This window comes from Nyctereutes procyonoides, unplaced genomic scaffold (genome assembly GCF_905146905.1).
Source record: "Nyctereutes procyonoides isolate TBG_1078 unplaced genomic scaffold, NYPRO_anot_genome, whole genome shotgun sequence".
NCBI classification, from domain to species: Eukaryota; Metazoa; Chordata; class Mammalia; order Carnivora; family Canidae; genus Nyctereutes; species Nyctereutes procyonoides.
In genome coordinates this window covers 903,584-917,552 of record NW_026575128.1, presented here as the reverse complement: position 1 = coordinate 917,552, position 13,969 = coordinate 903,584, and the positions used below count along the sequence as shown (strand labels likewise).

General features: G+C 48.6%; 1 protein-coding gene across 1 annotated transcript in view; it reads left to right on the top strand.

Moving 5' to 3' along the window:
- RIMKLA (ribosomal modification protein rimK like family member A) overlaps nt 1-13,969 on the top strand; it is a 33,793-nt gene that overhangs the window by 13,778 nt on the left and 6,046 nt on the right. The window contains exons 2-3 of the mRNA XM_055341572.1: nt 3,956-4,186; nt 8,611-8,697. Coding sequence (XP_055197547.1) covers nt 3,956-4,186; nt 8,611-8,697 — 318 coding nt within the window. The remainder of the gene's footprint in view (nt 1-3,955; nt 4,187-8,610; nt 8,698-13,969) is intronic.

Sequence of the window (13,969 nt, the reverse complement as noted above, 5' to 3'; positions counted from 1 at the left end):
ATCCAACCTGATACTCGAGTTAGAAAAGAATAGGCCCAGGTGTTTGGGGAAAGTTGTCCCCCTTTCCTACTTGTTTTTTTTTTTTTTAAGATTTTATTTATTTATTCATGAGAGACACAGAGAGAGAGGCAGAGACACAGGCAGAGGGAGAAGCAGGCTCCATGCAGGGAGCCTGACGCAGGACTCAATCTCGGGGCTCCAGGATCACGCCCTGGGCCGAAGGCAGGCGCTAAACCACTGAGCCACCCAGGGGACCCCCCCCCCACTTGTTTTTAATGCAGTAAAATATTTCCAAACATAAATAACAGGTATCAAAAGGACATTAGCCCATAACGATCCACGAAAGTAGATTATTGTTTGTAGAATTAATATGGAGAAAATATTGTTGTGGCTGGGTTGGCTGTTGGTCACTGTACTAATTAGTTTGAGGTTTGACCTTTTTTACTATCTTAGTGACCCATTTGGGGACAGAGTGGTTTAATTAAAAAAAAAAAATAAAGGTTGTTTGAGGCTAAACAGTACATTTCAAGCCCATTGTAGGAGTCTGGGAGACCCTAAATAATATTCCAGAAACAACTCTACTCCCTCCCTCCTGCCCTGTTCCCCAAGTCAAGGTGATGCCCAAGAGCACAGGGCCACTTAGTCACATGAAATCTTTTGTTATTTGGGGGCACGAGCCTCTTCCCTCCATCCACTGGCAGCCAAGCAGAGCCCTGCCTGCCCTGGTGTCCTGCATCAGCTCTTCATTCCCTTGGCTTGAGGCCTATAGATTGCAGTGGAAGTGCTAAGGACTCTGGGAAAGGTGACCCATTTAAGCTGCATCCTGTATTAAGTTTATCAGGTCTTTCCCTGAGAGCAGATATGGATGGGGTGGGGATGGGGGGAGAGCCATTACTAAGTGGCTCAAGGTCTCAGCAGGTTTGCCAGGAGCCAACCTTACACACCCAAGCTGTTCTTGGCCATGGCCAAGTGGAAGCGCTGTTTGCACTGGAGCCACGGGGGAGAGCGGCAGCCTCTTGTCTGCTCCTTGTGGAATTGGTGACTTCCCTGGGTTTAGATGGCAAAGAGAACAGAAATGTGCAGGGCAGGCGAAGATGCCCAGAGCAGGAATACTGGAGCCGTGAACGTGGGCAGCGGAGGAGCCGGTGGTGCAGAGGTGTTCCTAAACCTGTCGGGTCCCTCGGCACGGAGCCGGAGGCTCAGAGCCCACACCTGTCTAACTGCTTGGTGTAGAGCCTTTCCAACTCCGCTTTAACCCATTCCATTCTTCATTTATTGAAGGCTTCAGTTGGAATGAGCCAGGCCCAAAGATTTACCTTTGGAGAAGAGAGATGAAGTTCTGGTAAGACTTCCTAGGTGTCTGTGAACCTGCTTGAGGCTGAGCTGTCTCCGTCCACCTGTGGTTGGTATTTCCAGAAACGACTGAATTCTTTTCTTCCCATTTAGAAGTTTAACTGTTCGTCTGTGGCCTCATGTTGGGATTGGAAAGCCAGACATTTCTGCTGCTTCTCATTTCTCTAGGTCACTTTTCTGTTGCAAAGCCATTTTTCTCTCATCAGGAGGTGCAAAGCTCCATAAATTGTCCTACCCTGCTCGGTAGAGTGTGTGTGTGCAGTGGCGATGCCAGCGCCCCACGTGTGGGTGGCTCTGTGTACTTTCCAGAGCACAGTTGCACATATTCCCTCGTCGCGTGATGTCGTCCCGGGCTGTCGCTTCTGCCCTGAGTGTTTACTCACCATTCTCACCCACTGGAATACCTGTCTTTCTTTCTTCTCCTGTCACTTTTGAGGACGCTAATACAGAGTTTGCTTTTTTTCTCCTTTTATATTCTTTTCTCCGGGGGCTGTAGGTGGCAAAGGAAAAAAAAAAACATATAAATGATTCTGTTTTCTGACGGCAGAGTGAAGATAACCCAAATGCTCTTTTATAAGTCATCACCTGAGAATTATGTTCCAGTTCCTGGGGTTCACACTGTTTGCAGAAGTCCCGAGAACAGTTTATCCTAATAATCACACCTGCCCCCTTTTGTTAAATTGATGGAGCAACTCTTAGAAGAGGGGGGGAAACTGGGCAAGCTAGATGATATAGTACCTTTGTGGTTTTGATTTCTGTTTGCTTCCTTTTGTTTTGTTTTGCTTTGTGTTTTTATATTAATATTATTCATTCCCCCAGTGGAGAAATACTAACGTTTCATTAGCATTTTTTGTGTTCTCGGAATTATCTGGTGGTGTGGCACATCGCTTGCAGAACAGAAAGCACTTAAGTTAAAGCCTGTTTATAAGATGGTTCTGAAACTGTTTAAAAGGTCCTCTTTAGAGCCTTTTAGAGACTCCTTTAAGGCTCACCAAACCGACCTAGTAATTCCCTGAACTCACATCTCATCGCCCTGCCCATCCCATTTCCTGTCTGTGTGGTTCCAAATCTACCTCCCTGTGGCTTCTGAACAATTTAGCAAACATCAGGTGCCTGTCATGCACCAGGCACTGACAGACAAAATAATGCTTATGGATAGCTGTGTCTCTTGGGGTCAGAGAAGACCAACCAAACCAGTCTTCTGCATGGAAGCCCTACAGATACGTCAAGACTGAACTCGTGATCCTCTGAGTCTTTACTTCAAGCCAATACTCCCAGTTTCCAAGTGTAATACAAGCACAGGTCCTTTCATTATATGGACTGCTTGTCTTTGGATACATTCTAGTTTTGTTTGATACTAAATTGATTTTTTGTAGATTGATTTTTTTTTAAGATTTTATTTATTTATTCATGAGAGACACAGAGACAGAGAGAGGCAGAGACACAGGCAGAGGGAGAAGCAGGCTCCATGCAGGGAGCCCAATGTGGGACTCGATCCCGGGTCTCCAGGATCACGGCGTGGGCTGAAGGTGGCACTAAACCGCTGAGCCCACCAGGGCTGCCCTAGATTGATTATTTATTTATTTATTTATTTAAAAAAATTTTTTTATAGATTGATTTTTTAAAAAAAGATTTTTGTTGTTGTTCTAAAGGTAATATGCACTTGGAGACACTTTGCAAAATACAGATAAGTGTAAAGTAGGAAATCACCCATCATCCCATTACCCATTGTTAAAATGTCGGTATATTTCCTTCTAGTCTTTTCTAACTTGTATTTATGATTTTGTGTCCTGTTTTTTTTCCTACTTAACATTGGCATGTTTGCATTCATTATAGTCATAAAAATCATTTAAGCAGTTATGTAATTTTCCAGACATTTACTTTTTTTTTTTAAGTAGTCTCTGTGCCCAATGTGGGACCCAAACTCATGACCCCAACATCAAGATCAAGAGTTGCATCCTCTACTGACTGAGCCAGCAGGGTACCCCTTCAGACAGACTTTTTTTTTTCTTTAAAGATTTTATTTATTTATTTGAGAGAGAGAGAACATGAGTAGGGGGCAGGGGTAGAAGGAGAAGCAGATTCCCTGCTGAGCAGGAAGTAGGGGACTTGATCCCAGGACCCTGGGATCATGACCAGAGCCAAAGGTGGATGCTTAACCGACTGAGCCACCCAGACGCCCCTAGACAGACTTTCAAAGGTTAAGTCATAAAAGACTAATAAGGATCCCTTAAGTGAGCTGCACTGCTTCCCTTTCATTATGTCTCCAACCTCCCAACCCCTTACACTTGGAGGGAAGATGCTGTGCTATCTTATCTCTCCTCTGTGGATTCTTCTAACTTGGATTATTCTTGATCTGCTGCTTCTCTCTCTCTCTCTCTTTTTTCCTGTTCGTTCTTTTGCATTTCCTCATAATCATGCTCTGCCCATTTGTGTGGAGTGTGGCACTGACTGTAGCCCTCTGGCTACTACAGGATTCCCAGTGCCGTTTTCAAGGCTGTCTTCCTGCTGGGTTCAATCTTGAGGAGTCGGTTGGAGCCAGTTCTTCTGGAGGGACTAGACCACGGCCAGCACAGAGCTCACTCTTGTCCTTCAATTACAGGCCTTCAGCTGAACCAGAAGGCGCTCACCACTTTCCCAGATGTGGTGCTCGTGCGGGTGCCCACGCCCTCTGTGCAGTCAGACAGCGACATCACGGTCCTGCGCCACCTGGAGAAGCTGGGCTGCCGCCTGGTCAACCGCCCACAGAGCATCTTAAACTGCGTCAACAAGTTCTGGACTTTCCAAGAGCTGGCTGGACACGGGGTTCCCATGCCAGACACCTTCTCCTATGGTGAGTGTCCCTGGGATTGGAACTTACCTTTCCAAAGCACCCTGCATCGCTAGGTTTTCCCTCCCCCAAAGCACTCTAGGTCTTGTTGGTTTTCAGTGTGCATTTGTTCATCTTAGGTGACTCAACATCTTGGGTCTTTACCATGGTCACCCTCTGTGTCTGTAATTCACTCGTTCCGTATGTTTGTGGTACGTGCTTTGTGGCGGCCACTATCCTAGGTCCTGGGCTATAGCAGGGACTGAGAGAGTCCTGCCCTGAAGGCGCTCCCAGTTCATCACCGCTGTCAGTGGTGGAGGACAGCAAGTGTCAGGGCAGTGGTGAGTGCCATGATGAGTGAGCGTGACATGGGACAGGATACCCAGGAGGGCTCCACGTGCAGCTCGGGAGACATGGAGGAGGGTTTCCTGAAAGAGAATATCTAAACTCAGCTGAAGTTATCCAGCTGAAGCAGCAGGGACGGGGAGTAACCTGAGCCCAGAGCAGAATCTGGATCGGCCTAGAGTCAAGTGAGAACATGACAGATGGGCGGTATTTTGAGTAGTTTGTAGGTGTAGAGTCTGTGAAGTGGATTAGGATGACTCCTGAGGATAACAGGGCGGTAAGCAAGGAGGTGGCCTGATGGGAGTTCGGAAGATCACTTTGGCTGTTCTATGAGGGAAGACTCAGACCAGGGCGACAGGATATGTGGTGATGGGCTTTTTAAACTATCCAAGTGAGCGGTGATGATCTAAACTAAGGGGACCGGGGGCACCTGGGTGGCTCAGTAGGGCAAGCGTCTGCCTTCAGCTCAGGCCATGATCCTAAGGTCCTGGGATCGAGCCCCACATCTGGCTCCTTGCTCAGAGGGGAGTCTGCTTCTCCCTCTCCCTCTGCTGCTCTCCCTACTTGTGCTCCCTCTCTCTCTTTCTCTCTCTCTCTCAAAGAAATAAATAAAATATTTTTAAAAAATAATAAAATAAGGGGGTCATAATAAGAATGAAGGTAAGTGAACACATTGGGAATTACGAAGGAGATCGCAGTAACAGGACGTAACGACTGGCTAGATATGAGGAGTCTAGAGAGCAATCGAGTGACTCTGGTTTCCGATTTGGGCAACCAGACGTGAAAGCAAACATTCACAGAGATGAGAAGCATGAGGGGAGAAACAGGTTGGTGGGTAGGGGGTGAGAGGTTGTCGGGCAGAGATGATTTCTGTTTGAGGCTTGTTGTTTTGAGATGTCCGTAGTATAAGCAAGTGTATTCTGTAGGCAGCAGATAAATGGATCTGGAGCTCCCGAGAGAGCTGTCGTCTAGGAGGGGATTTGGAAACCTTTGCTCTGTTAAGCGAAGTCACAAGAATGAGTGAGATTGCTCAGGGGAATGTATAGAATGAAGAGAGGGCTGAACTGTACACCTAAAGTGGTAAATTTTATGCATATTTTACCACAATAAATAAAATTCAGTGAGAGGACTCAAGAGGGAACCCTTTCAAGAGTGGGTCAAGGAAGAGGAATGTGTCCATGAGACCAAGCAGGAGTGGTGAAGAGGGAGAGGAGAGAGGACAGATGCCAATGAAAGAACATTCCAGGAAGGATGGTATAATTAAAGGTATTGTCTGGTTTGGTTTTGTTTTTAAAGATTTTATTTATTTGAGAGAGAGTAAGCGAGAACGAGTGAGCACAAGCGAGTTGGAGGAGCAGAGGGTGAGGGAGAAGCAGGCTCCCATCTGGGGAGCACGGAGCCCGATGCAGGACTCGATCCCAGGACCCGGGATCATGACCAGAGCTGAAGGCAGATGCTCAACCGCTGAGCAACCCCCCTCCCCCCCTGCCGCACGGCGCCCCTGTGATCTGGTTCTGAAAGGACAAGTAACATAAGCACCGAGACATGTGTTGGATTTAGCAGCAGGGACTTCAGTTTAGTGATGGGGAGAAAAGCCACTGTCGAGGGAGGCCAAGGGAATGAATGAGAAGTGAGACAATGCAAACCGGTTTGAGTAGCTTGATGGTGGGGGTTCAAGGTTGTCATTAAGGGGCGGGGCAGGGGCAAGGAATCAGGATCTTCTTTGTCAAAGATGGGGGAGAGTCGAGCGTGTTTAAAATGGCAATGGAACTAGGAGGTTGGAGACCCTCTAGAGGGAGCTTAGTGGCGCCTGACCCCCAAGGAGGCAGGAGGGAAAGGGGTGTGAAGCACAGGTGCAGGAATGGCCTTGGGTAAGCAGGGCCCCTCTCTCACTGTTTTATAGGGAAGGGAAAAAGGATAGCTAGAGAGGAGGTAAATAGGTCAGCGATGTCAGGAAGTAGGGGTTCCCTTTTTTTGCTTTTTTAAGGAGACAGAAGTTTGTTGAGTGCACTGCAAGGGAGCAGCAGGCAGGACAGCAGAGGAGACACGGTCATCGGCCTGGAGGCAGTGGTCGGGGGGTTGTGGGGGACTGTAGTTAAGGGGGGTGAGGGGGGATATGGGAACGTATGGAATTGTCTTTTCTTTTGGTTCCTGTGCTTGGTTGTCCCGTTGGTCAGGTAGGGCTTGTGGATATTTCGAGGTGGGTCACCTAATGAGCCTGTTCCAGTAAGAGGGTCCAACTAGAGGGTCACTGTGGGCCCTTCTACCTGATTCAGGCCCTCATCGCTCAAGCCCATTGCCTAAAAGCAGTCTCTACATCCCCCTGACAGATCAACCAGGGCAGATCTTTGGCATTTGGGCGGAGGTCCCGTCTTCAGTAGCTTCTTCATGCTGGCAGGTGGCTATGCTGTCCCTACCCAAACTCGTCGGTCAGGGATGCCTGGGTGGCCCAGTGGTTGAGTGTCTGCCTTGGGCTTAGCTCGTGATCCCAGGGTCCTGGGATCGAGTCCCACGTTGGGCTCCCTGCATGGAGCCTGCTTCTCCCTCTGCCTGTGTCTCTGTGTCTCTCATGAATGAATAAATAAAATCTTTAAAAAAAAAACAACCCAACTTGTCGGTTGTCCCTCAGGGGTTCTGTGCAGTTACAGACCAGAGCATGTATTATATCACTGTACTGACTGGAGATGGGAATGAAATTCCTTGGCGGCCAGGTCCATGGGATTTCGGGGGCGGGGAGCCTCTGATGGTCTGGGGTCCTTATTGAATGTCATTTGTATGTGCAGTTGTGGGATTTACTCAGACACTTGGGAACATTGTTTGCCTGTCAATTAGAATGGCAGCTGGATCGGAGGGAACAAAGGGAATACCAGGGGGCCTGAAAGAAGGCAGGCGCATCAGGCATCAGGAAAGGGTCCCCACCGAGTCCCTAATGTGTGGATTCACTGGGGAAGAACTTCCACTGCCAATTACTCCTCAGGTTGGAGACCTCGGGGGACGGAGTGGGAGAGGAGAAGACAGGGCCCCTGGCCTTCACGGGCCCAGGTAGGCCGACCTGTTTGCCCTCAGACCTCCAGGCCCCCCGGGGAGCTGCCCTGGCCAGAGACCTTCTGCTGTCTGAGGAGCAGTACAGGGGTCAGACCGCCCACAAGCCAAAAAGAGAAGGGGGGAGGGAGGAAGGGTCCCTCCGGAGGGAGGGCGAGGGGGACATCCCTCACCCTTTCGGGGTGGGGCAATCTGGTGGGTCCCCCTGGGGCTAAGGGTCCTCACCAAGGGGTAACCTCCCCCTGGGAAGTCATCAGTTCCTCAGGGTGCACCAGGCTGAGGCCCTGCCAGGGAGAGCCCTGGGCAGCCGACCTTCCCCATACAGGCCACCAAATGTGGGGCGTCCCAGCCAGTTGGGGGCTGGTGGCACGGGCTGGGGACACAGAGGAGACAGAAGTTCACACAGCGCAGGGGAGCCGCGGGCAGGGCAGCAAAGGAGGCACGGTCTGCAGGAATTCCTGCTTTCTTCTTTTTTTTTTAAAGATTTATTTATTTATTTATTTATTTATTTATTTATTTATTTATTTATTTATTTATTTATTTGAGAGAGAATGAGGGTGAGAGGGAATGCGAGTCGGGGGAGGGGCAGAGGGACGGGGCCTCCAGCAGTGCCAGATGTCACCTCCCATGAGACCCGGACCGGGACGCTTAGCGGAGCCCCACGTCGTCCCCGGAGTTCCCTTCTAGTAAAACTGACTGTTGATACCTTCTTCCCGCCCCTGATCGTGTGTGTTTGTGTGTGTGTGTGTGTGTGTGTGTGTGTGTGTGCGCGCGCACAGCCCTGCCGTGGTTTTATTCCAACCGTTATGGCGTGGGGGGGCCACAGCCGCGGAGCTGGGGTGCGCGCCCTGCCCGGGCCTTGTCAGGACTGCGGGAGCCCCCGGCACACCCTCGTCCTTGATCCGCGTCCGTTGCCTCCCCTGCCTGCTCCCACGGGTGTCACAGGGGGTTGAGCTGCTTTAATGGGAGGACCTGGAGGCCTGGGGAGGATTCGCACGAGGGGCCGCGCTGGGCCGACCGCTCCGGCCTCACCTGCACTGACTTTCACCCTTTCTCGGCAGGTGGCCATGAAGACTTTTCAAAAATGATTGACGAAGCCGAGCCCCTGGGCTACCCGGTCGTGGTGAAGAGCACGCGAGGACACCGGGGTCAGTGCTGCTCCTCCGGGGCTTCCGCTGGGGCCGCGCATCTGCTGGGAGAAGTGGGGCCCCCCGGAGGGGCTCGGGGTCCTTCCCTCTGTCCCCTCCTCTCTGTCCCCCTGTCCTTGCTTCCTCAGACCCTTCTCATTCCCGCCCTGGCCTAGGCTGCAGGCTCCTGAATGGACTGACTGGCCTCCCCCACCTCGCTGCCAGGGCATCCTCTCTTCTTAGGGACTCATTCCTCTGAACCACCTGTTCCTGTCCTTCCCTCGCTAAAAACACGCCCTCCCACGGGCCTCGTGGCCTGTTCCACGAAGTCCGTGTTCCTCACCACAGCTCTGAAGGCCCCGAAGCTTCAGCCTTCCTCGGCAGCCCCTCTGGCCGCATCAGCCCTCCCTAACCCGCTGCAGACCCCTTCTCCTTCACGACCTAGACCATGGATTTTCTTTTCTTTTTTATTATTTTTTTTAAAGATTTTATTTATTTATTCATGAGAGACACACAGAGAGAGGCAGAGACACAGGCAGAGGGAGAAGCAGGCTCCATGCAGGGAGCCCGATGCGGGACTCGATCCCAGGACCCTGGGGTCACGCCCTGGACCGAAGGCAGGCGCTCAACCGCTGAGCCACCCAGGAATCCCCCTGGATTTTCTTTTCTTTAAACCTCTGCTCTCTTCCCTTTGCTGGCAAGGCCATCTTCCTCCCACCTCTGGTGACTTACGCTCACCCGTGAAGGGCCACCCCAGCTGACCACCCCCTCCACTGTTGTTTCCTACCCCCTGCCCAGCCCAGGTCCCCCTCCCTGTCTGGCAGCAGAGTGACTTGCTCTCCCCTTGTGTTTCTGTGGCACTTTGTCCACGCCTCTAACACAGTCACAGGTGTTTGTGCCCTTTTCCTTCGCTCGGTGGGTTCAGGCTGCTCGGCGGCAGGAACCCGGCCCCTTGCCTCTGTCCCCGACACCTGCTCCGGTGCTTGGGGCATAGCAGGGACCTGGAACTGAGAGGGGCAGGCACGCAGCAGGGAGGTCTCCCCTGCAACGTGAGGGCAGGTACCTGCCGATGTGACCCCAGGACGACTGCAGTGAGGGGAGGCACCTGGGACAGACAAGTGCTGAGGGGGTCCTGCTTTGGGGACTGGGTGGCGACATGGACTGGACACAGGCACTGCTGCTCCCAAGGAGCTGCAGCGTGCACAGGGTGGAGATGGTTGCATCGCAAGGTGACAACCTCCGAGGCAAGCTCGCCCAGCACCTGCTTGTGCCCGACAGCGGGGCCGATTCTGCCATGAGGCAGGGAGGGCCTCCCCAGAGGAGAAGGAGACTGAAGTTGGAGTCTGGAATTCCAACTGGAGGAAGCGAGGAAGCAAACACACAGGAGCAGGTGTGAGCAAAGCAACCTGTGGGAGCCCAGGGATCCTACTGAGGAGAAAGGAATGAGTTGGGGGGCACTGTGGGGCCCTTAATACTATTCAGATGGATATGCTACAGGCCTGAAGTTCAATGTCTCGTTTTTTTTTGTTGTTGTTGTGCTAAAATACACAGTAATTTAGAATTCAACTCATATTTATTGAGTGCCTAGAGAGTGCCAGGCACTGTTGTAGGCTCTGGGGATACAGAAGGGAACAAAGCAAAAACCCCTGTCCTCAAGGAGCTCATGTCGTAGAGAGGTAAGACAGACAATAAACAGAAATTAGATAAAATACATCATATTTTCAAACGTTTTAAAAATTGAGATGTAGGGGCGCCTGGGTAGCTCAGTCACTTAAGCATCCGACTCTTGGTTTCAACTCCGGTCATGATCTCAGGGCTGTGGGATGGAGCCGTGTGTCGGGCTCCACACTCCACAGGGAGTCTGCTGGAGATTCTCACATTCCCTCTCCCTTCCTCCTCCAACCCTCACTTCTCTGCTCTCTCTTTAAAAAAAAAAAAAAAATAGGGGCACCTGGGTGGCTCAGTGATTGAGCGTCTGTCTTCGGCTCAGGTCGTGATCCCGGGGTCCTGGGATCGAGTCCTCCATCGGGCTCCCCGTGGGGAGCCTGCTTCTCCCTCTGCCTTTGTCTCTGGCTCTCTCATGAATAAATACGTAAAACATTTTTTAAAAATAAAATTACAATAAAACATTGAGATGTAATTCACATAACAGTTCGCCATTTTTAAGTGTACAATTTAGTGGATTTTGGTATATTCACTATTGTGTGCAACCATAGCCACCGTCTAACTTCAGAACCTTTCCATCCCAAAAAAGAAATCCTGTGCCTACTAGGGGTCAGTCGCAGTTGCCTCCCCTAGTCTTTGGCAGCCACAAATCTGCTCTATGGATTTGCCTATACTGAACGTGTCCTATCAATGGAATCCTACACCGTAGCCTTTTGTGTCTGGCTTCCTGGACTTAGCATGTTGTCTTCAGGGGTCATCCATGTTGTAACATAGATCAGCCCCTCATTCCTTCTTAATAATCCCTCAGTAATAGGCTGTTGTGCAGATAGACCACATTCTGTTTATCTGTTCATCAGCTGAGGGACGTCTAGTTGTCTCTACTTTGTGGCTGTTATGCATAATGCTGCTGTGGGCGTGTGTATGAGCGTCGAGGTGAACATATGCTTTCATTTCTCCTGGGTATGTATCTACTACCTAAGTGTGAGCTGTGGGGTCATGTGGTGACTCTCTGTGTAGCTTCAGAGGAACTGCCAAACTATTTTCCACAACGGTTGTGTCATTTTACAGGCCTACCAGTAGTGCACAAGGGTTCAGATTTCTCCACATCCTCCCTAATCCTTATTTTATTCATTCACTCATTTATGTATTTATTATTTTTTTAGAATACTAAATAAAACTTTTTGATTGTGTATATATATATGTATATATTTAAATATTTAATTTATTTATTTGAGAGAGAGAGTGAGGGAAAGCATGGGCAGGAAAGAGAGGGAGAAGCAGGTTCCCCACCAAGCAAGGAGCCTGACATGGGACTTGATCCCAGGACCCTGGGATCATGACCTGAGCTGAACTGACTGAGCCATCCAGGTGCCCCTGACTGTATGTATTAATCTGAGAGTTTGTAGCCTAAAAACTGGGCAGGCCTAACTCTTAGAATATACATATATGAATGTCTTCTTTGTCTTGACAAATTAAGCTAATAGTCACCATACTTACATCATAAAAACAAGCCACAGGCCAAATTACATGTTTTCCAAGCACTAGTAATGTAGGGGCCCATTGGATGTATGGATGTATGGATGTATGGATGTATGTATTTTTATTTAAATTCAATTAATTGGGGATCCCTGGGTGGCTCAGCGGTTTAGTGCCTGCCTTCAGCCCAGGGCGCGATCCTGGAGACTCGGGATCGAGTCCCACGTCAGGCTCCCTGCATGGAGCCTGCTTCTCCCTCTGCCTGTGTCTCTGCCTCTCTCTGTGTGCATCTCTCATGAATAAGTAAATAAAATCTTAAAAAATAAATAAATAAATTCAATTAATTAACATACAACGTATTATTGGTTTCAGAGGTAGAGGTCAGTGATTCATCAGGCTTATATAACACCCAGTGCTCATCACATCACGTGCTCATCACCCAGTTACCCCATACCCCCAACCCCTTCCCCTCCAGCGACCCTCAGTTTGTTTCCTGTGATTAAGAGTCTCTCATGGTTTGTCTTCCTCTCTGATTTCATCTCGTTTTATTTTTCCCTCTCTTTCTGAATTTTTAAAATATTCTTTGAGGTCTAATTGACATACAGCATAATTAATGTCAGTTTTAGTTGTACAGTATAATAATTCAATATTTATATACATTATGGTCAAAGTCTAGTTAACATCCATCACCGTACAGAATTTTTTTTTCTTATGATGAGAACTTTTAGCAACTTTCAAACATGTGATTTGTTTTTATTACCACCATCCCAGTGGGTGTAAGGCATCTTAATGTGGTTTCGCTTTGTATTTTCATAATGACTAGTGACGTTGAGCATCTTTTCCTGTGCTTATTGGACATTTGTAGATCTTTGGACAACTGTCTATTCAAATCTTTTGCCCTCTTTTCAGTTGGATTATTGGTCTTTTTTATTGCTGAGAGTTTTTTTTTTTCTTTTTAAAGATTTATTTATTTGTTTTGCGGGAGGAGGGGGAGAGAGAATCCTAAGCAGACTCCATGCTGAGGGCAGAGCCTGCTGAAGGGCTTGATCTCACAACCCTGAGATCACGATATGAGCCAAAACCAAGAAGAGTTGGATGCTCAACCAACTGCACCACCCAAGTGCCCCTTTTTATTGCTGAGTTTTTTTAAGAGTTCACAACATACAAACATAATGTGAACATGTTTTTTTCCCCACCCTGTAGTTTGTCTTTTCACTTTCTTGATAGTATCCTTGGATGTACAAAAGGTTTTGATTTTGATGAAGTTCAATTCATCTATTTTTCTTTCCTTTGGTGGCTTGTGCTTTTAGATGTCATTTTGTGGCTGCCTCATCCAAGGTCACACAGATTGACACCTGTGTTTCCTTCTAAGAGTTTTATAGTTTTAGCTCCTACCTTTGAGTCTTTGATCCATTTTGAGCTGATTTTTGTATATGGTGTGATGAAAGAGTCCAGCTTCCTTCTTTTGCATGTGGCTATCTAGTTTTCCCAGTATTATCTGTTGAAGACTATTCTTTCCTTCATTGGATGTTTTTGTAACTCTTGTCAAAAATCACCTGTCTATATGAGGGTTTATTCTGGGCTCTCGGTTCTATTGCATTGGTCTGTACGTCTCTCATCTTATGCCAGGCCACACTCTCTTCATTACTGTAACGTTGTAATAAGTTTTGAAGTTGGGAAGTTGTGCTCCAACTTTGCCCTTTTTTTTTTTCTTTCTTTGAAGATTGTGTTGGATATTTGGCATCCTTGCCTTTCCTTTTTTTTTTTTTTTTTTTTTTTTTTTTAATGTGAGACACACAGAGAGGGAGAGAGAGAGGCAGAGACACAGGCAGAGGGAGAAGCAGTCTCCATGCTGGGAGCCCGATGTGGGACTTGATCCCAGGTCTCCAGGATCACACCCTTGGCTGAAGGTGGTGCTAAACCGCTGAGCCACCGGGCTGCCCATCCTTGCTTTTCCATACGAATTTTAGGATCAGCTTGTCAACTTCTGCAAAAAAAAAAAAAAGAAAAAAGAAAAAAAAGGAAGTTAGACTTTTGGTGGGATCTGTATTGAATCTGTAGGTCAGCTGGAGGAGTGTTGCTATCTTAACAATATGAAGTCCTCCGATCCCTGAACATGGGGTATCTTTCCATTTACTTAGATCTTTAATTT